The sequence below is a fragment of the Balaenoptera acutorostrata genome, chromosome X, assembly GCF_949987535.1.
Source record: "Balaenoptera acutorostrata chromosome X, mBalAcu1.1, whole genome shotgun sequence".
NCBI classification, from domain to species: Eukaryota; Metazoa; Chordata; class Mammalia; order Artiodactyla; family Balaenopteridae; genus Balaenoptera; species Balaenoptera acutorostrata.
The window spans coordinates 112,992,427-113,018,225 of NC_080085.1; the positions used below are offsets into that span (position 1 = coordinate 112,992,427).

Genomic DNA, 25,799 nt, shown 5'->3' on the forward strand with positions numbered 1-25,799 from the left:
ACTGACCGGCAAGAGGGAAAAGCCTCCACTTTTCTTAGCTCCTCTGAGAGGAACGGGCAGCCTTCCCGGGTGCCTCCTGAGTGTGGGCCTCAGGGCTGTCCCTTCCACGCTGGCTGGTCCCCACCTTAAAATCCAGACTCTGAAAACTGCCCCCAGACAATTACCTTTTGGTAATTGGTACCGCCAAGGCTCTGGTAGTTTTGCTGCCAAAAGCAGGCACTCACCAATCCTACCTGCCTGTATCTTCTGTAGCTCACCTGCCCAATCCCGTCCCTTCCTGTAGGATGACATTGCTCTTGCTCAGGCACCTGGGGACAGCCAAGAAGTCAGGGGGTTCCCCACTGTGGCCCCAGGAATCCTGAGAAGCTCTGGGCTCCATCCAGTCTCCCAGCCCCAGAACTTCCTGCTGGCAGCAGCAGGGTGGCATGGTGGCCCCCAGGCCGCCCACAGACCGAGCAAGAGGACCTGGGAATGGGCTGTTCCCAGAGTGCACCCAGAGGAAGGGGACTCAGGAGGCCAGAGAACGGTGACACCCTTGTTGCTGTGAGGGTGGTGAGGAGCGGGGGGCTTCAAGAGATGCGGGCTCCTCATTCAGCCTCAGTAAAGCTCTGGAACGATCCATGATGGCCAGTATCTCCCCTCTACAGCCCCCCTTCACTTTCCAGACCTGTACCCTTGAGTCTTCAACTGTGCTACAGAGACAGGACCTGGAGAAAAAACTACGAACATTTCAGTGCCTATTGGATACCAGACCCTGTGCTAAAACATTTTATATTCTTTCACTAGCTCATTTAATCTTCCTTCAACCCTGTGAGGTAGGGATAATGCCTTCCATTTTACAGATAAGAATATGGGTGCTGACCTGTCCAAGGTAGTAAGTGGTGAAGGGAAATTTGTCTTACTTCAAGTCGAGGCTCTTTCTATGATATTATACTGTCTTTCCAGCTGGTTCCAAGCTCCAGGATTTCTCCCCTTGCAGGGATTGTGAGTTTGCTCCAGCCAGTGCCCCTGACCCATGGAGGCTTGACCAGGAGGCCACTCAACATCCGGGAGGCCAGACAGGGACATTCCTCCCTGAATGGGACACCCCTGACCACATCCTCCAGGAAACCCAAGTGGCTGACAGAAGAAATGTCAGCTCCAGGCCAAAGGAGTCCCTGAGATGTCCTTGGCTTGGACAATAGCTAGGAACCACACAGCCAGCCGGACTCCGCAGCTCAGCCTTTGGGGGCTGTAGGATCCTGTCACTGGGACCCCCAGCACCACCCTTCCCCCAGTATTGGAGCATTTGCTCAGGTCCCCGATTCAGCCTGAGGACTGGCTCTGGCTGAGTTCAGTGTGGCTGAGAACTGTCTCAGCAGGGCCCTTCAGTCAGGGAGACCAAGACCAAATGCTTCTCTGAGCACCGCCACCTGGAGCGGTGCTGGGGAGGGCGGCCCAGCCCGGAATAGCTGGAGAAGCCCACCCCCCAAGTGTAGCTGACTGCCGCCCGCCCTGTGTACATGCGGGGCCGGGATGGAGGGCTTGGAGACGTGCTGAGAGCTCCCTGGAAAACAAGGCTTAGCTCCTCCTGCAACTTTGAGCGGCAGATGCAGAGAGGGGTCAGTGATTATTCTGTTATAACATCTGAGGGGACAGAGTTGCTGCCTTAACTTATAGAGACCTCCCTCCACCCACCATCCCTCATCCCCTCACTGGGAGGGGCCTTGCTCCCTCTGGAAGGGCTGGCCTAGGCCCCACTGGTTTCACACCTAGTTCTGACTCCATGACTGTCCATGTCCCTAAGGGCTGGAGCTGCAGCAGCAGAACTGAGATGTGAACACCAGAGATTGCCCTAGATTAGCAGTTCCCAAACGCCGGTTCACATCTGACTGAATGAAATCCGTTGGCACCGTGTTAAAGTATAGATTCCTGGGGCACCAGCCTGGACATTCTGATCTACTAGATCTGGGGGCAAGGCCCAGGAATTTATTTTTTTTTAAATATCCATAGTTGATTCTGACGTGCCTCCAGGTCTTTCTCTCTCCCCCCCCCCACCCCCAGGCTTCCTGATAAACCCTAAGATCTGCAACTACCTTTCCTGAGCCACGCCTTCAAAATTAGTGGTCTAGTTAACCATGGAATCCAGCCTGGTGAGGTGGATCCTTTCCTAGGATAAATGAAACTGTTCCAGTCATAGCAAACGTCCTTGGGCTGTGCGTCTGAAACTAGTAGGCAAGAGCCTCTTAACCATGAGAGGCAAATGAAGAACTAATTCGGAGCATAAACAGCTCTGCTCTATGAGGACCACTCTGGACGCAAGGTTGATAATTCAATAGAAATTACATGTCTGTTGTGCGCCCTCTGCTGGTAAAATTAGTGAAGGCTGGAAAGTGTTTACCGGTAGTTTTTTCTTTTTCTTTTCTTTTTTTAAAAAACATCTTTATTGGAGTATAATTGCTTTACAATGGTGTGTTAGTTTCTGCTTTATAACAAAGTGAATCAGGGAAGCAGCTGCATAGCACAGGGAGATCAGCTCAGTGCTTTGTGACCACCTGGCGGGGGGCATAGGGAGGGTGGGAGGGAGGGAGACACAAGAGGGAAGAGATATGGGGATATATGTATATGTATACCGGTAGTTTTTCTAATGGGTGCTGACCATGTCCTGGCAAGCAAGCCCATACAGAAGGAGCTAATCCTGGTCCCAGTTTGGGCACTTAAGACACTGGGAACTAGAAAGGTTACTAATTAAAAAATATTGAAGTGGACTTCCCTGGTTGCGCAGTGGTTAAGAATCCGCCTGCCAATGCAGGGGACACGGGTTCGAGCCCTGGTCTGGGATGATCCCACATGCCGCGGAGCAACTAAGCCCGTGTGCCACAACTACTGAGCCTGCGCTCTAGAGCCCGCGGACCACAACTACTGAAGCCCACGTGCCACAACTACTGAAGCCCATGCGCCTAGAGCCCGTGCTCTGCAACAAGAGAAGCCACCGCAGTGAGAAGCCTGCACACCACAACAAAGAGTAGCCCCTGCTCGCCGCAACTAGAGAAAGCCCGCATGTGGCAACAAAGACCCAACGCAGCCAAATAAATAAATAATTTTAAAAAAAATATTGAAGTGTAATTGATATATAAAAACAACATATTGACTTTACACAATTTGATGAGTTTGGACATATGCACACACCCTGTGAAGTCATCATCACAGTCAAGGTAATAAACATATCCATCACCTCCAAAAGTTTCTTTGTGCTCCACGCTTTTGTGTCAAGAACACTTAAAATTTGTTAAGAGGGTGGATCTCATGTTAATGGTTACTCTTATAAGTAAGCTACCTTCACTAAATCACTGGGGCTTAACTCTCCTAAGGGAAATCTGTGACCCCTGGTGAGAACTAGGAGCCTGGCAGCAGAGAGGGAGGGGAGACATTGAGAAGCACCTCACCTGTCCAGGAAGATAGATTTTGAATCTATCCCAGGTAAGTAACCCTGGGAGCCTTAAGAGAGACCCCTGGGGTCACAGGGAGAGTCCCCTAAGCCATGACACAGTTGAAATAGACAGAAATGGACTTCATGACCTGAGCTGACTGTGGTTGGTCCTTAGTCTCTTCTCCAGTAATAAAGTAAGTATTGTGACCGGCCGCGTTTAACCTTTTTTTTTTTTTTAAACATCTTTATTGGAGTATAATTGCTTTACAATGGTGTGTTAGTTTCTGCTTTATCCCGTTTAATCTTAAAGTATTGGAGGAAGCGTCAGGTAAAAGCACGGATAGGAAACCTGGCTTATCTGATTCTTACTCACCAATTCCAGGTGGAAACCCCGATGCTTCAGATAAAGGGGAAGTACACAGGTATAGTGGTCCTGCCTATCCTTCCAGGGGGATCATTCCATGGGAAGGATGATATCAGATCTAGCCTAATTTTCAATCTCTATACCTCCAACTCAAATAATGACAATTATTAATGGCAGCTAATCTTTATTGTTTACTCTGCACTGCTAAGTACTCGGTTATGTGCTTAACATGGACTATCATGCTTGATCCTCACAGTAAACTCTGAGGCACAGAATGATCAAAGCAACTTGCCCAGACTGACACTGCTGCCCAGGGTCAGAGCAGGGGCTAACCCAGGTCTGTCTAACTGCAGAGCCAGAACCACAACGCTAACTTCTCTTATCTCTATTTCTTTCAAGCCTGGAAGGAAGCTGTGCTCCTGGGCCTGAGACTAATGGCTCTGCTCCTGCTGCATTCAGGACTAAGTAGCAGATTAGTTGGGAGTTGATCCTAGATGCCAGGGCTTGATCTGGTGAAATCACTCTTAGCCCAGGGGTAGGTCCAGAACCTGGGAGTAGGGGCTGAGTAGGTACCTGAGGATCGAACTGTCCTCCTAGGAAGAGAGGGCAGGGCAGGGGGATGGAAAGGCTAGGAATGGGCTGGCTCTAACAGTTGGAACTTTAAAAAAGAGATACTTTAGAAGAGCTTCTTGCACCATTTGAGAGATGGGAAGAAATGACCTTTATGAACCTTTCCAGTTCTCCATTCATACGGACAACACCGAGAATAGCGTGATTGTGCGCTAGCTTTTTTCTATGGCCGTACGCATTTTAAGCCAGCTATGAAGATAATGACGTTTTAGGCCTTTGGATAAGGGTTGCTTCCTTGTCTGCAGATCAGAAGTCAGCTTTGAAATTGTGCAGATCTTCCATTAGAGAAAATGCTCAGATTTGACCAAAGCTGGGGCAGGGAGGATGGTGCTTCCGAGTCAGTACTTCCTGATACCATTTTATTTTCAGAATAAGTAACCTGTTTGTTCCTCTGTAAAATGGGATTGAAAATCATCTTTACAGGATTTTTTGAAGATTTAAATAAGATAGCATGTGAAATGTAGTGTATGGGTAAACATTTGTATATTATACTTTATTCAATTCCCCTAATATAAAGGGCATTAGGAAGAAACAAAAATGGAAGACTATTCAGGTTTTTCCAGATCATTCAGTTTTAAAATAAAGCAGTATTGAATAAATTCTTCTCTTAAATTATTCAGAACTGAGGTAATTTGACCACAAAGCCACTTGAAAGTCACTGAGATAACTAAATCAAGTTTTTAAAATAAATAATTCATTAATTAATTTTTGGCTGCATTGGGTCTTCATTGCTGCACGTGGGCTTTCTCGAGTTGTGGCGAGCGGGGGCTACTCTTCATTACAGTGCGTGGGCTTCTCACTGCGGTGGCTTCTCTTGTTGCGGAGCACGGGCTCTAGAGCGCAGGCTTCACTAGTTATGGCACCCGGGCTCAGTGTTGTGGCTCACGGGCTCTAGAGCGCAGGCTCAGTAGCTGTGGTGCACGGGCTTAGTTGCTCTGCGGCATGTGGGATCTTCCCAAACCACAGCTCGAACCCGTGTCTCCTGCACTGGCAGGCGGATTCTTAACCACTGTGCCACCAGGGAAGTCCCTTAATCAACTTTTAAAATCACTTCAAACTGTGGTCTTTAGGACATTCGAGTCAATCAATCAATCGACAACTGGTTAAATAGCCTAATTTTCTAAGCTTGAGATATTTATTGATTTACCCAAGGATTCTTATGCTTTGAGGCTCTGAAGATTTGCTAGATAGAAATACCCCATTCTGTTCTCAACATTTTATCAAGAAAGAGAAACTTGTACAACTTCAAACGTTCCTTCTGTTCTATGTTATAATTATTCAGGTAGATATACTGGAGAAAATGGAGGACAGGAAAGGAGATAAGGGGCAAACAGATGGAGCAATTCCCAGGTTGAATGAAAATATCCCTAACTTCTGAGAAAAGCAGGTACTTTTTAACCATTTCAAAGTCCTATTAAAGGAAAGGCCACTTTACTGCTGGTACTTACAATTACACTTTTTCATAAAATTACTGGTATTAGATAAGAAGCCGGGATTCCTGGAAATGAATTCCTGGTAATAATCATTAAAAAATTTCCTGTAAAGATGGGATTCTCTCAGCACAAAAGGAATGTTTTCCCCCAAAGAAAATTGGATTCTGTACTCATTTTTAACAAGGCGGTGTCTTTTCATTGTCTTGACAGGAAAAGCCAGAACTACCCTCATTTCCGACATTAGACAATTATACCACGTGTAATTGAAGCATTGTGGTAAGATGTCATCCACACTGCAGTCTGGAGGAATGTACTGCAGGACATCTGAACTACAAGCCAAAGTTACGGATAACCACAGCGCTGACGGATTGCCTCTAAAGCTGTGAATGAGAAGATTCCACTGATGTGTAGTTCCCAGGGTCTCCTTCCAGCGGTAGCAATAGTAGTAACAGCAATGAAAGCAATCACAGCAGGAGCAGCGGCAGGAATAGCACTAATGTTAGCAGTACTAGGGTAAGCAATAGCATTTATCGAGCGCCTACTTTTGTCAGGCCAGTGCCAAATTATTTATATATATATATATATATATATATATATATATATATATATATACACACACACACACACACACACACACACACACATACACTTTTCACTGATGAGGAACCTGAGGCGTGACAAGTTTAGGTAATTCACCCGAGGCTACACAGCTGGCTAGGTTCAAATCCAGGATTTAAACCTAGGACTGTCTTATTTCAAGCCTGAATTCCCTTCATACCACCATATAACCCAGTGGTATTGATACATAGATATTTTTCAGTATGAAGGATTAAAAACAGTAGAAGAGGGGCACAATAGCCTCTCCAAGTTGCTTGACGACAGCAAGATTTTCCACGTGGTCGAATACCAAAGTGACAGGAGTGAGGCCATGGAAGGATCTCAAAATCAGAGAATCGAGGTGTGTGAATATGAGTATGAGGTGAACCATGGTGTAATCAAGTACAAGGCAGTGTAATTTAGGAGAAATACCCTAATACTATTTATAAAAGACAGTTATGACTCAAAGGAACCTAGGAGCGTTCATACACGTTCCCTAAAAATAGAAGTCTGGTGAGCTTGAGACACCAAAAGCTAATGGTATGCCTACCTTTAGTACTCTGTGCTTCAACCATGATTCTCAAGAAAGACATACTGGGTTAGGAAAAGAAAGTTAACAGAAATGATTGTGAAAGTGGTGTTGGAAGGTGGGAATGAAAAATAGGGAGGAGATTGGTGGGAATGTAAATTGATACAGCCACTATGGAGAACAGTATGGAGGTTCCTTGAAAAACTAAAAATAGAACTACCATATGACCCAGCAATCCCACTACTGGGCATATACCCTGAGAAAACCATAATTCAAAAAGAGTCATGTATCACAATGTTCATTGCAGCTCTATTTACCATAGCCAGGACATGGAAGCAACCTAAATGCGCATCGACAGACGACTGGATAAAGAAGATGTGGTACATATATACAATGGAATATTACTCAGCCATAAAAAGGAATGAAATTGAGTTATTTGTAGTGAGGTGGATGGACCTAGAGTCTGTCATACAGAGTGAAGTAAGTCAGAAAGAGAAAAACAAATACTGTATGCTAACACATATATATGGAATCTAAAAAAAAAATGGTTCTGATGAACCTAGGGGCAGGACAGGAATAAAGACGCAGACATAGAGAATGGACTTGAGGACATGGGGAGGGGGAAAGGTAAGCTGGGAGGAAGTGAGAGAGTAGCACGGACATATATACACTACCAAATGTAAAATAGATAGCTAGTGGGAAGCAGCCGCATAGCACAGGGAGATCAGCTCGGTGCTTTGTGACCACCTAGAGGGGTGGGATGGGGAGGGTGGGAGGGAGGGAGATGCAAGAGGGAAGAGATATGGGGATATACGTATACGTATAGCTGATTCACTTTGTTATACAGCAGAAACTAACACAACATTGTAAAGCAATTATACTCCAATAAAGATGTTAAAAAAAAAAGAAAAATAGGGGGGAGATTAGGGTCATTCTATCTGAATAAAATGAAGGTAGAAATAAAATCAGGAAGTTTAGTAATAGACTAACAATAATAGTAACAAAGATGACTTACACTCCTGGGTGCCAGTCACTGTTCTAAGTGCTATATACATGTATTAACTCGTTTAATTCCCTCAACCCTATGAGTAGGTGCTGTTATTTGCATTTTACAAATGAGGAAACTGAAGCACAGAGCCCAGAGTAAAATATCTAGCTGCTGGCGGGGTAGGAACTCCAACCTAGGTAGTCTGCTGCAGGCCCTGGGCTCTCAGCCACCCCACCAAACTGCCCCTTTAAGGTACAGGGAGGCTTCACTGTGGAGTTTGGGATTGAAGCTCGTAATCTTAGTATCAAGGAAAATCTCTTGAAGCTGTTTAAGCAGGAAGTAAACTTTACAGAGTAAGAAACTCCTTAATAGATAAAAATTGGCTGAAAATAGTAATAGTTTCAAGAAAAGTAGGCAAATGTGTAGATTTGATAAGCATGAGTTACAGAGAGAAGTTAGACATAATTTCAATAAGAGTCTGAAGCCTCTTGAGTTTGAAACAATGTAAAGTGACCATATACTCCAACACAAATTACTGGTCTCTTCCAGTTATGTATTTCTTATACTTTACGACCACAATCATGAGCACACAAGTTTCTCCTGATATAATTTCCAAAACTATGAAAGTGGATATTGCTAGCCTCCAGTTTCATACTCCATCTTACAAATGATTCATGAACATGAATGAAATGTCTAGAAGTTCATCTTAGTCAACACTCTCACCCAACTATTTTTTATTTCCCAGTTCAGAAAATCTGACTAATGATTATTCTAGGTCAGCATTCTCCACACTGTATCTTATGGAGATTAATATTTAGAAGTTATTACGTATTGGGGGTGAAATTCCAGAGTCAAATAAATGTCTGCTGATTTTTTTCTTAGAGAACCATAAACCACATGTAGCATGAAAAATCCCACAATAAAGAATCTATTTAACTGTAACCCAGCATTTCCTAAATTTATTTGACCATGGCACTTTTATTATGCAGATCACTTACAAATTATGGACAATAGCTCTAGACCTAGATCCCTTCTTTTGCAGAAATGGTAAGAGTATTACTTTTACAAGAGTACATGTAGAGAGTTAACCATGACTAGGAATAATTGGGGTATTTCATTCTCTCAATGTATAAAAAAATCTGTTTCTGCTATTGGGGAGAGTGGATGTGACATTCTGAATTCACTTTCCTCTAAGAACAAATTATAAGTGATGTTTAGGTATAACAAAAATACAATAATAAAATCCAAGAACTTCAGAACAAGTTAGTACCCACATTTTACAAATAGGGTATCTGAGGTCAAGGATACTGCCACTTCCCTGGTGTTCTTCTCCCATCACTAGCCACGCCTCAGTCTCCTCTGCTGATTCCTTCTCATCTCTCTAACCACTTATTGTTGGAATGCCCCAGGGCTTTATCTGTGGACCTTGTCCGTTCTCTACCTCTCCTCTATCCCTCGGAGATCTCATATCGCCTTGTGACTTAAAAAAATTTTTAAATGTTATTGACAGCCTGGACCTCTCCCCTAAACTCCAAGCTCACACATGAGAATGTCCTTGACATCCCCACTTGGATATCTAATAGGCATCTCAAATTCAAACATGTCCCAAATCAAAGTCCTCATCTTCCCTCCCAAATCTGCTCCTCTTTTAGTCTTCTCCACCTCAGTTAATATCAACATTATCTTCCCAGGTGATTAGGCTAATGACTGTGGTGTCCCCTACAACACTTTTTCTCTCACACCTCACATCCAAACCATCAACAAATTCTGTTGGCTCAACTTTCACGATATAGCCGCAGTTGAACCACTTATGAACGTACACTCCTACCATCCTACTCCAAAGCCCTGTTATCTCCCACCTGGATTATTACAATAGCTTCCTAGCTGATCTCCCTGATTCTGCCCTTGGTCCCCTGCGTCTTATTCTCAAGTCAGCAGCTAGAGTGATCCTGTTCACTGTACTTAAGAATTTTTGTTTTTCACTGAGGTATAAAACACTCCTGTATTCATCTGGAGAGGGTGTGGAGAAAAGGGAACCCTTCTACACTGTTGGTGCGAATGTAAATTGGTGCAGCCAGTATGGAGATTCCTTAAAAAACTAAAAATAGAGTTACGATATGATCCAGCAATCCCACTCCTGGGCATGTATCTGGAGAAAACTCTAACTCAAAAAGATACATGCACCCCAATGTTCATTGCAGCACTATTTACAATAGCCAAGACATGGAAGCAACCTGAATGTTTACTGACAGATGAATGGATAAAGAAGATGTGGGATACACACACACACAATGGGATACTACTCAGCCATAAAAAAAGAATGAAATAATGCCATCTGCAGCAACATGGATGGACCTAGAGACTATCATACTAACGGAAGTAAGTCAGAGAAAGACAAATATCATACTGTATCACTTATATGTGGAATCTAAAAAAATGATACAAATGAACTTATTTACAAAACAGAAATAGGACTTCCCTGGTGGTGCAGTGGTTAAGAATCTGCCTGCCAATGCAGGGGACACGGGTTTGAGCCCTGGACCGGGAAGATCCCACATGCCGCGGAGCAACTAAGCGCCGTGCATCACACCTACTGAGCCTGCGCTCTAGAGCCCGTGTGCCACAACTACTGAAGCCTGCGTGCCTAGAGCCCACGCTCCGCAACAAGAGAAGCCACCGCAATGAGAAGCCCGCACGCCGCAATGAAGAGTAGCCCCTGCTCGCCGCAACTAGAAAAAGCCTGCGTGAAGCGTGAAGACCGAACGAAGACCCAACACAGCCAAAAATAAAATAAATTAAAATTTAAAAAATTAAATTAAAAAACAAAACAAAACAGACTCACAGATATAGAAAACAAACTTCTGGTTACCAAAAGGGAAAGGGGGGAGGGGTGAATTTGGAATCTGAGATTAACAGATACACACTACTGTATATAAAATAGACAAACAACAAGGATTTACTGTATAGCACAAGGAACTATATTCAATATCTTGTAATAACTTAGAAAAGAATAAGTATATATGTATGTATAACTGAATCACTTTGCTGTACACCTGAAACATTGTAAATCAACTACACTTCAATAAAGAATAAAAATTAAAAAATAAAAAACACAACACTCCTTTGTTCAAAATCCACTAATGGCTTCCTCTCCCAGAATAAAAGCCAAATCTTCACAATTGCCTGTAAGGCTCTATACTACATGGTCCACATTACCTCTCAGGCTCCATCTCCTACTACTGTCCCCCCTCTCCCCAACTCTACTGCAGCCCCATCAGTCTTGTTGCTGTTCCTTGAGCCAGGCATGATCCTACTTCAGGGCCCTTCTTTTTCTTCCTCTCATTATGCTAGCTGTAGATTTTTATTAGGTTTAGGTTAGGTTAAGGAGGTTTCCTTCATATTCCTAGTTTGCTAAGGTTTTTTTTGTTTGTCTGTTTTTGGTTTTTTTTGTAGAAGATTCACATGCCATAGAATTAACCATTCTGAAGTGAACAATTCACAGTTGCATTTAGTACATTCACAATGTTGTGCAACCATCTTCTCTGTCTAGTTCCTCCACACTGTCATCACCCTGAAAAGAAAACCCTGTACCCATTAAGCAGTCGCTCCCCATTCCCTCCTCCCCATAGCCCCTGGCAAACACCAATCTGCTTTTTCTGTCTCTATAGATTTGCCTATTCTGTATATTCCATATAAATGTAATTATACAATATGTGACCTGTGATTTTTTTTCACTTAGCATCGTTTTTGAGGTCCATCCACATTGTAGCATGTATCATTACTTCATTCCTTTTCATGGCTAGATAATAGTCCATTTTATGAATATACTACAATTTATTTATCCCTTCATCTGTTTATGATATTTAGCCTGTTTCCCTCTTTTGGCTATTGTGAATAGTGCTATGAACATGCATGTACAAGTATCTGAGTCCCTGCTTTCGAGGCTTTTGGATACATACCTTGGAGTGGAATTGCTGGGTCATGTGGTAATTCTGTTTAACTTTTTGAGCAACCACCAAACTGTTTTTCACAGTGGCTGAACCACTTTGCATTACCATCAGCAACGAATGAGGATTCCAACTCCCCCTTCAAGGCTTTTGCCTTTGCTGTTCTCTCTTTGGAATGCTCTTCTGATAGATACCCAAGTGGCTCACTTCCTTATCTCCAGGTCTTTAACTCAGTTGTCATCCTGTCATGGAGGCCTATTCGGATCACCAAATTTAAAACTGCAACCTCCCAACTACCAATCCGTACTATCTTCCTTCCGTACTTAATTTTTCTCAAGAGTATTGATCATCATCTAACATACTATACACTTTTCTTATTTTCTATTGTCTATCTTCCGACACTGAAAAATAAGCTCCACAGGGGCAGAGATTTCAGTCTGTTTTGCCAGCACCTAGAATAGTGTCAGGCACATAGTTAAGTGCTCGATAAATATTTACTAAACAAATAAATGAGGTCCAAAGAGGTGTTTTGGCAAAGTTTGACAAAACAGAGTAAGAAACAGTCTTTGTAGTTCAGAGGTTATTTTTCTAATAATGGTGATGGATTGAAACTGAGCCAATCACACTTTTTATTCAGCTGTAACCAAGATGCATGCGTGCGTAAGATGGCTATTTCTAAATCAGGTGAAAGGACTATTTAGAATCGCCTGAAAGTAAAGAGATCAGACTGTCAAGCTAAAACTCATTTTGGTGCTAATTAAAACTCAACTAACTGCCTATAATAAGCAAGCTTAGTATTGACTGAGATGCTTTATTTAAATGAAGTAAAAAAATGATGCTACGGGACACAGAATTTTAAGAGCATTATACTTTAAGAAAATGAACCTAATATATACTGTAAGAAATAGAATCCTATGGAAGAACACAAAGGTTCACCCCTGCCTAAAATATTCCTATAGCAAGAATGTGGTTTATCGTATTTGTGAACTATGACAGAGGCAGAGAAAATATTGGTATATAAAAAGAGAACCTATGTTAAAACCACAAAGAAGTTATTTCTGGGCAAAAGTTTAAAGCTTGGTGCAATTAATACTGATGAATTATTCACCTGAAAATGGTTAAAATGGTAAATTTTATGTTATATATTTTTACCACAATTTTTGAAAAGTAAAAAAAAATGGATAAATGGTGAATGAAAAAACATCTTAGAGACAGATATGGAAATAAAGACTAGAAATATCGCCAAGTCCACTACTAAGAAACAAGCAACTTTTGGAAATTTTGTAAAATCATTTACAGCAGAAATCAGTCTGGAAAATTAAAACTAATAAATTCAACTCTTTTGACTATGAGTTACAAGTAGACTACATAACAAATGGTCCTTGAAATTGGCTTTCAATATGTTTCTGCTATAGGCTGAATATTTGTTTCCCCCTCCCCCTAGCCAAATTCAAATGCTGAAACTTAATCCCCAATGTGATGGTATTTGGAGGTGAGGCATCATTAGGTGATTAGGTCATGAGGGTGGAGCCCTCATGAATGAGATTAATGCCCTTGTAAAAGAGACCACAGAGAACTCTCTTGCCTTTTCCACCATGTGAGGACACAGAGAGAAGACGACTGTCTAAGAACCAGGAAGCAGGTCCTCAACAGACAATGAATCTGCCAGCACCCTGGTCATAGACTTCCAGCCTCCAGAACAATGAGGAATAAATTTCTATTGTTTATAAGCCATCCAATTCTGTTATAGCAGCCCAAACGGACTAAGTTTCAAAGTACAATTCAAGAAGTTCTAATGTTAAGAGGAAAAAAACCACTCATGATTGAGCCAAACAACTTCTGAGCCTGCCCACCTTTATGGTTATTAGGATTACAAAGGGACTCTTGCCACCCTTTAAAGTTCTAAAAATTAGTAAACTATACATAGTGAGCTTTTAACTGTGCTGAAGGAAAAACCAGAAGATGGATTCAACAGATAAAGCTCTCAGTCTGTAGGCCAAGTAATCAGGCTTCCATGTAAGAAGCAAAGCAATGCTCCTAGTTGTATGACAAAATCTACAGCTTTTATTCGAAGTTATTTATTAGAAAATAATTCCAGAGGCATTTTAACAATACAACTTTTATTAAAAAAATAAGTAATAACATCAAAACTGTTCAGCAAATCTATATTCAATGTAACCAAAATAAACAAACACCAAATAAAAAAAAATATACATCTATATATATATGGGCAAGAAACAAGTGCAGTTTTTGGTCCCAATATTTTCTGGATATATTATCTTTATCCAAAGGAATTACATTAATGGCTAAGAAGACATTATGTGTTAGATGTACAGAAAATGTAACTCTAAAATTTGTTTTAAGGTCTGTAGGAAGTGTTTTTTGCCAATTCTTTATGTCTTTGACCTCACAATCACTAAGATAATGTTAATGATAGTCCCAAGATAGACAGAGGATAAGGGTCTGAACAATTACCAAATTAAGAAGCTACCAATAGGTAGCTACATAAAATCTTGGAGAATTGTAAGGACTTTTTGGAGAGTTATTAATGAAACAAAACAAACACAAAACAAGTTTTAAAGACAAGAAATAAAAGAGGACATAACAAAATGGACGTTAATAAATTTGGTGAAGACAACATAAAAACAAGACAACAAAATTAAATTAGACTTAAAAAAAATTGAATATTAGTATTGCTGAAAACTCCTAGGGTTTAACACTGGATAAAACTTTAAATGACAGTAAAAATAACTAATTTTAGAACTGTTTTAGAAATTTGTTTTCCAAGAACATGAAAGTAACCTTGGTTCCCTACATAACCAGTTTTTATATTCCTTGGACTGCATGCATGCTAGAGAGAGATTAAAGGGCAGCAGCCAAAATGATTAAACTTCAACTTCGATGTTGAAGCACTGATTTGATGGGCTTTTTTCCTGGTCAGAATCGACCCATAAGCTTAAGATCAAGAACCAAAGCCCCCAGTGGGAAGTTGTGCTCAATTTGGTGGGCCTTGAGGTCATCTCTGGCCACATTAGCATCAGTCTTATGGGAGGCCAGGCATGAAGGAACGGACTCTCCCTAAGATCTGATTTCTTAAGGCCACAACCTAGAGGAGGTCTCACAGTCAAACAATTCACATTCCTTGGAAAGAGAGAACAGGCATCAGATGTGTCCATCGAAGGGGGACACTGACCAGGAGTACCCTGGACTTTTTTTGAAATTTCTGTGTTGCTTCTGCATCTGAAAAATATGAAAAATAGAACAATGACAGCCAAGGAATGAGGAAAAAGACAACTATCTGACCTAAAATTTTAAGACTTATAAGAAATTAATGAAGAAACCAGACAAAACAGACAAAAAACGATGAACAGTCACATCTTTTGGAATGCAACATTCTGAAAGCAAGTATAGCAGAGAAAAACACAAATTATTTTAAGCAAAGCAAGAAAAGACCATAGCAACAAAAGTTATTTTTGAAGAGAGCCAACTGGAGAGAAAAGCATATGTTAAGATATGTTAACCTGACACAAAGATAAGGTGGAATAAGACTCTAGTGCCATCTGAAAGCTGAAAAGAGCTGAATAATGAGAACTAGTATCATGAACTTGGCTGTTTAACCGCCTTCGTATGAGAAAACACTTCAGAACTTTGAACTTAGGAAACTGCCTTTGTGTAAGAAAACACTTCAGAACTTTGAACTTAGGAAATTCCAACTTGTCTTGCACCAGGTTGCACGAGCTCCATAGAGCAGGAATCTATTTCAACAAGTGGCTTTAAAAACAAAAACAAAAACAAAATACTTTAATATTTTTCATTTCTATTAATGATACATTTAAAAAATGCAACAGTGCTAAAATCCATCAAAGAAAAATGCGCTGAATGAATATTAAACTTACGCAGAAGTGGGTCCAGAAGCTGAGATACTTCCAGGAACTGAAATTAGAAGAGTTTTACATTTAAAATAGACTATATGAGGAATGAAAAGGGGAAAGGGGGGAAGGAATAAATTAGGAGTTTGGGATTAGCAGATACAAACTACTATATATAAAACAGATAAACAACAAGGTCCTACTGTATAGCACAGGGAACTATATTCAATATCTTGTAATAAACTATAGTGGAAAAGAATCTGAAAAAGAATCTATGTATATGTGTATAACTGAATCACTTTGCTGTACACTAGAGACTAACACAACATTGTAAATCAACTATACTTCAATAAAAAATTTTTTTAAAGAATATATGAGGAATGAAACTATCATTTCAATATGTAAGAGCCGTATTGTGGCTGATCAAAAACACTGGAATAAGTATCAGAAATCCAAAGTAACACAATTATATACGTACCATTCTCTACTATAACTTGGCAAGTATGAGTTTTACGTTGACTTAAGTGTTTAGCCATAAGATCTAAACCAGAAGAATCAGTTAGGAAATTACATTTAAGGCACACCAGAGTAATGCCCCTATGAAAAAAAGAAGACAGAAAGGTTTTTACCTTTTATGAAAATCCATATACAAGTTCAAGCATTAGTTTTCCATGTAATAACTTGATTTGTTTTTTATGTGTCATGATCACCATTTGCAAATTTTGTTATATAAGCCCGATATATATGAAATGGTATAACCATGTCTCTAGAAAATGGCATAGCCATGTCTAAATTATGCTAGCATTTAGTGCTCTATAAGCTGTTCCCTCTCATGCCGGTTTCCAAAAGATATGAGTGAAGAGAACGAAAGCCCAGTCATGACTCCACTAACTTATATAACTTGTGCAAGGTACAATCTTTCCATGCCTTTGCCCATCTGCAAAGCAAGGCTACAATATTCATCCATTCAATACACATTTTCTGAGAACCTTCGTTACATACTCTGTACTACTAGGTCTTATGGATACAAGAGTGAACAAAAAAGGATACACTCTGTGAAGCCTACAATCTAATGTCCTATTTAATTGATGATAAAATCAGAAAAGAAAGGAGGCCTTAAAAATAAATCATGCAGGGAGCTTCAAGATGGTGGAAGAGTAAGAGGTGGAGATCACCTTTCTCCCCACAAATACATCAGAAATACATCTACACGTGGAACAACTCCTACAGAACACCTACTGAACGCTGGCAGAAGACCTCAGACCTGCCAAAAGGCAAGAAACTCCCCCCGTACTTGGGTAGGGCAAAAGAAAAAAGAAAAAACAGAAACAAAAGAATAGGGACGGGACCTGCACCAGTGGGAAGGAGCTGTGAAGGAGGAAAGGTTTCCACACACTAGGAGCCCCTTCGCGGGCGGAGACTGCGGGTGGCGGAGGGGGGAGCTTCGGAGCCACGGAGGAGAGCGCAGCCCCAGGGGTGCGGAGGGCAAAGCGGAGAGATTCCCGCACAGAGGATGGGTGCCGAGCAGCACTCACCAGCCGGAGAGGCTTGTCTGCTCAGCCGCCGGGGCGGGCGGGGCTGGGAGCTGAGGCTCCAGCTTCGGTTGGATCCCAGGGAGAGGACTGGGGTTGGCGGCGTGAACACAGCCTGAAGGGGCTAGTGCACCACAGGTAGCCGGGAGGGAGTCTGGGAAAAAGTCTGGAGCTGTCTCTTTTTGAATTATGGTTTTCTCAGGGTATATGCCCAGTAGTGGGATTGCTGGGTCATATGGTAGTTCTATTTTTAGTTTTTTAAGGAGCCTTCATACTGTTCTCCACAGTGGCTGTATCAATTTACATTCCCACCAACAGTGCAAGAGGGTTCCCTTTCAGAGCCCATATTCTTAAATGTGACATTACACCACCTCGCCACCTTAACCCAGGTTATCTTATTAAATCAGTGTTAATTACTGCAACAGTCTTAACCAGTCTATGTGCCTCATGTAGCTACAACTCACCTTGTATACCCCTCCAAACTGATCTTCTTTCAGTACCCTTGATTCTACACAAAACCCCAATGGCTTTCCCAACATCCTCAAATTAAAATTAAGTCCAAGTTCCCCAGCCTTTTTCAAGGATTCCGCAATCTGGATCTCAGCTCAAAACTATTTCCCCAGACTCTGAACTTAATGCTATGTTACATGAACTTCATGCTCCATTCAAACTGTACTACTTGTCATTCATTGTGTATGTCTTCTGCTTTTTTCCTGTCTGCCTTTTTATTCATGCTACTTCTTCCAACTAAAATGCCCCGTGCCTCTTCTTATAAGTAGAAACCTTTCTTTCTTTTGAAATCAGTAACTCTCATTGCACTTATTACAAACCTCCTTGCATTAATTTCTGTAGTTATTTATGTTCACACCTTACTGTAAATGGTACATTCCTTGAAGGTTGGTACCAAGCCTTCTTCATCACTGTCATCTTTATAGGACTTGCTACACTGTGTTATACATAATAGATGTACAATAAATAGTTAAAGAATGAACACTGCATTTTAACAAAATATTAACCACAAAATTTATTGCTTTGTAAAATTACAAGTATGAAAACTCCCATATACAGAAAATAACCAATTTTCTGTTTAAATTTGAGATCCACCCAAGGTAAGAAAAAAGCACCTCGGATCTTTAAAGTCATACAGTAATTTAAGAACCAAACACAAAACTGTGTTTGACAATAGTGAGGTAAAAATCAAATTAAATTCTCATCTTTACAAATCCTTTTCATTACTATAAAAACTTTTAGTACAGGTTAATACCTAAATATAGTTTATCAGAAACTTCTAATGCCTTGAATTTAGTAATATTTTAAAAATAGCACTAATATATTTTAAAAATGGAATCAAACTTTCCTCTGCCTATGAGCTATTTGTCTATCATCCACATACTCCACATATGTCACTTTCAATATGGAATGCCTATGATGTGCCAGGCACTATTCAATACCCAGCAAATGTCTGCTCAGTATCTGAACTCCACACATTCTAGTGAGAAGATATAGACAATAAACAAGAGGGTGAAATATACAATGTACAATACATTGAACAGTAAAAAGCTGCCATGAAGTAAAAACAAAACAAGAAAGGGAGATAGGGAGTGCTGGGGGTGGGGCCCGGGGAAAGGATGCTACTTTAAATGGGGCGGTCCAGGAAAGGCTCACTCATTGGAGGAGAGACCTAAAGGTAGCTACCATGGGAGCTAGCTACCCATGCAGATATCTGGGGAAGAGGAAATGAGGCAAAAGGAATAATAAATACAAAGGTCCTGAGACACAGCATCCCCTCTTCTACTTTTCCACTAACCCAAAGCATCAAAACAAGTATTGGCTAAACTTAAAGTCTATGTCTTAGCCTCCTGCTACAAAGATCTTGACACTGGTATTTCAAATAGCAATGAGAACTTAAACAAAGGAATATGGAGTGAAAATGAATTAGAAGAATGTGAAAAAAATGGTGCTTAGTGGATTCTGAGCTAAGTGTGTGTGGTATAACCAAAATGAATTATCAATGCCTTTAGAAATGTTCACAATTCCTCTGAACAGTAAACAAGTTGTGTACTTTCATTTCAAAAATTAAAAAGCCCCAAGGATTATGAAGGCTATATATTGATCACAACCAAAGTAGTGTTAGTCACTTTACTAGGCATCTTAAAAGTCTTTTAAATTTTCAAATATTGCTGGAGAGCCTTATTTTTTTAATTTTATAATGCAAATTCATGGAAGTTTCACCTTAATGCCTGACATCACTGAAACAAGTTTAGCTAGAGAATATAGGCAACCCCCTCTTTGAGCTAAGGATATAAAGTACAGAACTCTATTATGTCTAGTAGCAATCATTTCATTTTCCAAACTAGGCACTCCAGCATCAGGTTAAAAAGCTACTATAATTTTTCAATAGAGAGAATGAAAAAAGGTTGAGTAGTTACCTGAGAGTTCCAGAATGCTTCTTAAAAATATAAAACCGTTTAGTTGGCTGGTCGCTATGAGAGCTGGAGAGACAAAAGACAAATGAGATTTTATTATACAATAAGCCATTAATTAATTTTATGACCAGTTTTCAAGCCTATGCTTAGTTTCTTAGTTTTGAATAAAAGACCATGATTTAAATTATAAAGCTCTATTAGCATCTCTGTTTAATTCAAGATTTTTATCTTACGTTTCATTTTCCCTGTGTGTTTTCGAACAACATATTTCCCTGAGAATATTCTTAAATGATCATACCTCACCATTATTAAAAAAAAAACCTTTAGAGTTAAAAATGCAAAGAGCATCAAATTAATTTTTTCAACTGTTAAGAGTTGAGAACAACTTAAAAGGTATTGGCTAATAATGTATTTTGCTGTAATATAAATTGTTATGAATAATAATTATTACTTTCTAATCTTGATATACTTAGCCCAGGGGACCAATCTGAATGATCCTGGAAGTAAATGTTTCTTGGGCTAAATGACATTACTTTCCATCAGTAAAATGAAACATTTAAAGAATCTTTTGCAATTACTAGGAGAGCTTTTAAAGAACGCGAATTAAAAGCAGAGGTCATGAGTTAAAACAATACTTTCTCTACGCACAGAACAGAAAACCACTAACCAAATTTTGCAGCCAATGCTAACAGCTTTTATACCCCCTTTTAAACTGATAGGGAAAGCTTTCCTGTATTAGAAAGTCAGGCAGAATTAGCTGGGATTAGTGTAGCACAGTATTACTCAAACTGTGGTCCATAGACCAGCAGCATCCGTATCACCTGGGAGCTTATTAGGAATACAAAGTCTCAGCTCCCACTCCAGACCTACTGAATTAATCTCTGGTGGTGGAGCCCAGAAATCAGTTTCAACAAGTTTTTTCAGACGATTCTTACGCAAGATAAAGTTTGAAAAGTACTAGCCCTAGCTTGCACTGACAGACCCAAACCAGACAACACATCAAGTCAATGGTTACCCTTAGACACACAGTAACTATCATCAGCATACCATGTATACATGGGCAAAGAATGGCTACCTATAATCCCAAGAAAAAATCCTCAGGATAGGTGCTATGGTGAATACAAAGAACTGCTCTCTCAAGTAGGTAAGACATAGACACATATTTAATATGAGGCAGAATAGCTGAGAGCTGAGTAGTACAGAACTCAAAGAAACAACTGATTCCTACGAGTGGCTGTGGTGATCAGATACTTCACAGAAGGTAAAATGAAAGGGAAGGAGAAGGGCACTCCAAATAATAAGGAAAAGTCACTTTAGATATTGAATATGGGACAAACTATACACTGGGGAAGATTAATTAATCTGGGAGGCTTGACTTCTCTATGATTACAGAGTTGGTATGGGCTGAGAATAAAGATACTCAACCTCTGAGAAAAATGAAGCTTCTGTATGTACAGAGCTTAATCCTATAACAAAAGTCCACATGGGTCGGAGTGAGGGTATCCAATTAACGGGGAGGTACTTGAGGCAACCAGGGAAGCAAGGCACCAATGAAGTAGGGGAAACACAGAGAGAGCTTCAAGGCCCTTAGAAGAGCAGAAGTGGAAGGTTTCAGTTCTACATGAGGCTGACGATGAGTAAGCAATCAGTGTGCATGACGACAATGCAGTGCAGGGTTGGGGCTAACTGGAAATTAGAAAAAGGCTATGAAGGAAGCCTGGAGCCAATTGGGAATATTTTGGGATAGAATGGGGTTAGAGGTCCTACAGGACAGTTGAGGAGCCTATGGAAAATGGGAAAGGAGAGGACAGAATGATCCATGGGTTTAAGAAACACCAAAGATAATTTCCAATTTAATCTCTTGGAAATTAGGGGCAGAATTAAAGCCCCATTGGGACAGCCATGTGTTTGGCACAGAATAAGAGACCAGCATTCTCCCCAGCAGTATACTGAGAGAGAGGGTGGCTGTGGTCTGGTTTGGAACAACTGAGGTATGGGTGCAGAACCACTGCAGTAGTTGTGAGGCAGAGTGGTAAATTACAGAAGATGGACTTTCAGGAAGCCATGATGAATGGTGGCAGATCAAGAGAACTCCACAGGCTTCAGAAACTTAAAGTGTATTATTTCCAGGTGATGCTCCACATTTATGGAAATAATGCATGGAGACAGACTGAGCTTAAAGGGTATTGGGGTGATAAGAGTTTGAATCCCAGACAGACAAAAATGTTTGACTTATTTGTGTCCTATATAAATGCCAGTGAGTTAAAGGTGAAAATATCTATCAAATAGTTAGAGATGAAGAGTTGGATCTCAGGAAAACTCAGCATTGAAATTGGAGGATTTACAGTTGAAAGGTAAAAGATAAAACTCTGAGAGTGGTTGAAGTACCAAGAAAAGAAACGTAAAGAGGCAAGAAGAGCTGAAGAAAGAAAAGGTAATGAAACAGAGGAGTAGCAAACAAGAAAAAAATGGTGGTAATAGTTTAAGAGAAGTTGAGAAGAGTTTCAAAAGTGAGTGATCGAAAGTATCAAATACTCTAAAGAAGTCATGGAGGAGTAAGAATGAAAAGCAGTGAGTACACTGAGTGATTAGGACATGACTGATAACCTTCAAAGGGGCAGCTTGAACTGATAGATGGGGGTGATACTCAAATTACAAAGGGTAAAGAAATGACAAACAAGATAGTAAAGAATACTCTTTACAAATGTTGACAGTAAAAGGAAGATAAGAAAATATGCAAAGTAAAGGCAAATCTCCCTCATCCTAAAAAAAAAAAAATACCTGAAAGTATTTGCAGGCAGAAGGAATGTGGTAGAGAGAAAAAGATGAAATGAAGGTGCATAAGATTATGGAGGAAATGGAGGAGATGAGGGGCAGGATTAACTTTGAAAAAGAGGACATATCTTTTTCTGAGATTAATGTCTGGATGAAGGAAAAAAAAACGAGGTAGAAAGAGGTCAACCTTGGGAAAAATGAAAAGGATGACCTCTGAGTAACTAGTAGGCAAGGTTAACAACTGAGACTAGAATAAAATCTTGAAAGTACTGAAAAGGATTTAAACATGTGGTAGATAAAAACAAAGAGGTATTTTTAAAAAGACAGGACCACATTAAAATTAAAGATCAGGAATTCAGAGCTGACTGAATCAAGCACAGTTTGGTGGTCTATTGAGCATAGAGGAATATCAAAAAGGATAAGAGAGTCAAGGATAGCAAGGTTAAGCATGATTGAAGATGTAAAGGATTCTAGAACAAAAAACAAAGCAACATTCAAAACAGATGAACTTGAGGGTGAAGCTGACTATACGATTGGATTGGTGATGCTGGACTGGAAAGAGGGGTCAAGACTGAAAGTCCTGGGGTAATGAGATTTCAAAACGAATGAATATTGTATATGATGAGGTAAAATTGGATGGTGGTAAAGAAGGGGGTACAACACCTCAGAGGTGGATGTGAAGTGCTGGCATTAAAGAAGTTAAGGCAACATGATGACAGGCTGATCATCAAGGGGAAAAAAAAAAACAACTGAGAGCTAAGTTCTGAAGGCATTAAAAAATGTGGGCAAATCCTTGAAAGTGGTAGTTAACTATGACCATAAAGTAATGTAGAGGTCTTGTTATGATTTGCAAGAAAACCACTTTTATTGGTTATACCTTATTTCTGACTGAAAATAAATGGAACTACCTCAATCTGAATAATCAACTTAGTATATTTATATCTGAATAATTTTTGTCTATTAAAAAAAATCTATCCCAGAGGCATAAAGTACCAATGAGGTTCAAATGAAAGTAATGTGGGCTCTGAAGTCTTTCTCTAGCAATAGAGTACATGGTAGGTGCTCAAATAATGTAAACAGAATTGATATATGAAAAGAAATTCCAACAGTAGCGTCATGACCGGAATATCCCTGTACTCCCTCATTTCACATTCATCAAATGAATGCAAAGATAGATGGCTTGAAAGACAAATGGACAGACAGATGGATGAGAGAGAGAGCGAGCGCGAGAGAGCGAGCATGTGAGCACTGATGACGTTCCTGGCGTCTCTGACAAAGCTGAAGTCTCTAAAAGTTGACTGCTTTGAAGTGCATAACACTCACGTGGTTACATGTATTTATTTGATAAATATTTTGGAAACATTTAAAATTTTATGGACCACTTTTTGAAAGACTTCAAAAAATAATTTCCCTAACAAACCTATTCTAATTTCATTAGTCTAACTGTTCTTGAAATTTTTGTTCCACTAATTTCATGAGTTATTATGCTGGAAAACAGTATTGGGTAATATCCTAGAAGTTCCCTGTTGCTAGATCTTTTTAGATCCTTGATGTGACAAACTGGCTTTGTTTTCAAAAACCAAATATCTTGAATGGCAGTTTTGACTGGCAGTGTACATGTTTAACTCACCTCACCATATGATTTACAAAGGCTTTGTTACAGTTTGTTTTGTATCTGCAAAAATTACAGTGCATATACATTGAAAAGTGGCTTGCAAAATCTTTTATTCCGGAACGACACTCAATGCACTTGTGAACTCCCTGAAGACACCTTATGGAGACAGAAAAAAATGATAAAAATATATTGTAAAACAAAAAAATAAGGTAAAGCCTTATTAATGTTTTATTAATTGAAGCCAAGGTGTTTAAATTAAATCTTTAAATAGAGACTTATAATTTGAAAATCTGCTTGGAAACAACAGGCTAGAATAAGTAAAAAAGTCTAATACCAGTTAATGTTTCCTTGGAATAAAAAGGATCACGTTAACAATCCAACTATCACAAGATATAAGCATAAAATATAAGATTAGTGTAAAAGATGACAATTATACAATAAACTCAGTAATTCAAGTTCTGTTCAGCAGTTGTAAAAAGTACCTTTTTATTATCTTCTTGGCCTTCACGCCAGATAAGTGATTATCATGTAAATGTGCATATCTAGTGATATGCTAAGCTATATTAAAATAACCTTTAATATTTAATATTAAATTAGGATTGTATATCAGGAATAAAAGATATTACCTTAAGTTCTTCAAAGCTATGCTGATTTTATTCTTCCTGTTGCGCTCTTGCTTTTGCTTGTAATAGGTTTTTGCTTTATATTCAAATGCACCTCTACCTTGCTTACTTGCAGTGGACGTAGCTGCACAAGGCTTTCTTGTCTTATATTTACTTTCATTAGCTCTTGTAGGATTTTCAGCAGTTGTACTTGTAGACCTTGGAGGTGAGACCTGAAGAGAAGTGCTTGGAGTATCCTTGGAAGATGTAGTTGATGACCCTGAATGAGGAGGTCCAACTGAAGCTCGAATAGTAACCTATAAAAATGAAGGCAATATACATTTTTAGAAAATTAAGCATCACATTAATATTAAAAAGATCACACATTATGCAGGCCATAACTGGTTTTTGACAAGGATGCCAAAACAATTCAGTGAGGGAAACAACAGTATTATCAACAAATGCTGCTGGGACAACTGGATATCTACATGCAAAAGAATGAATTTGGACCCCTACCTCATACTAAATACAAAAATTAACTCAAAATGTATCAAAGACCAGACGGTAAGAGCTAAAACTCTAAAACTCTTAGAAGAAAACATAGGAGTAAATCTTCATGACCTTGGGTTAGGCAATGATTTCTTAAATATGATACTGAAAGCACAAGCAACCAAAGAAAGAATAGATAAATGGACTTGGTAAAAATTAAAACTTTTGTGCTTTGAAGGACACTATTAAGAAAGTTAAAAAATAACCACAGAATGAGAGAAAATATTTGCAAATCATATCTCTAATAAGGGACTTGTATACAGAATATATAAAGAACTCTTACAACTCAATAAAAAGACAAATAACCCAATTAACAAATGGGCAAATGATCTGAATAGAATTTCTTCAAAGAAGATATACACATGAAATAAGCACATGAAAAGATGCTCAACATCATTAGTCATTAAGGAAATGCAAATCAAAACTCCAGTAATGTATCACCTCAGACCAACTAAATGACTATAATGAAAAAGACAGGTAGCAGCACGTGCTGACAGGATGTGGAGAAACTGCAGCCCTCATATATTGCTGGTG

General features: G+C 39.7%; 1 protein-coding gene across 2 annotated transcripts in view; it reads right to left on the bottom strand.

The window, feature by feature from the left end:
• Positions 1 to 14,054: 14,054 nt before the first annotated feature.
• ZNF280C (zinc finger protein 280C) overlaps positions 14,055 to 25,799 on the bottom strand; it is a 56,284-nt gene continuing 44,539 nt past the window's right edge. Inside the window, exons 15-20 of one of the 2 annotated variants that reach the window (XM_007180969.2) lie at positions 24,741 to 25,033; positions 24,130 to 24,270; positions 19,728 to 19,790; positions 16,245 to 16,363; positions 15,794 to 15,830; positions 14,055 to 15,137 (exon numbers count right to left, since the gene is read on the bottom strand). In XM_007180969.2, coding sequence (XP_007181031.2) covers positions 14,783 to 15,137; positions 15,794 to 15,830; positions 16,245 to 16,363; positions 19,728 to 19,790; positions 24,130 to 24,270; positions 24,741 to 25,033 — 1,008 coding nt within the window. In that variant the 3' untranslated portion in view covers positions 14,055 to 14,782. Of the gene's footprint in view, positions 15,669 to 15,793; positions 15,831 to 16,244; positions 16,364 to 19,727; positions 19,791 to 24,129; positions 24,271 to 24,740; positions 25,034 to 25,799 lie in introns of both variants that reach the window. The other variant, XM_057539017.1, reaches the window with a different exon arrangement.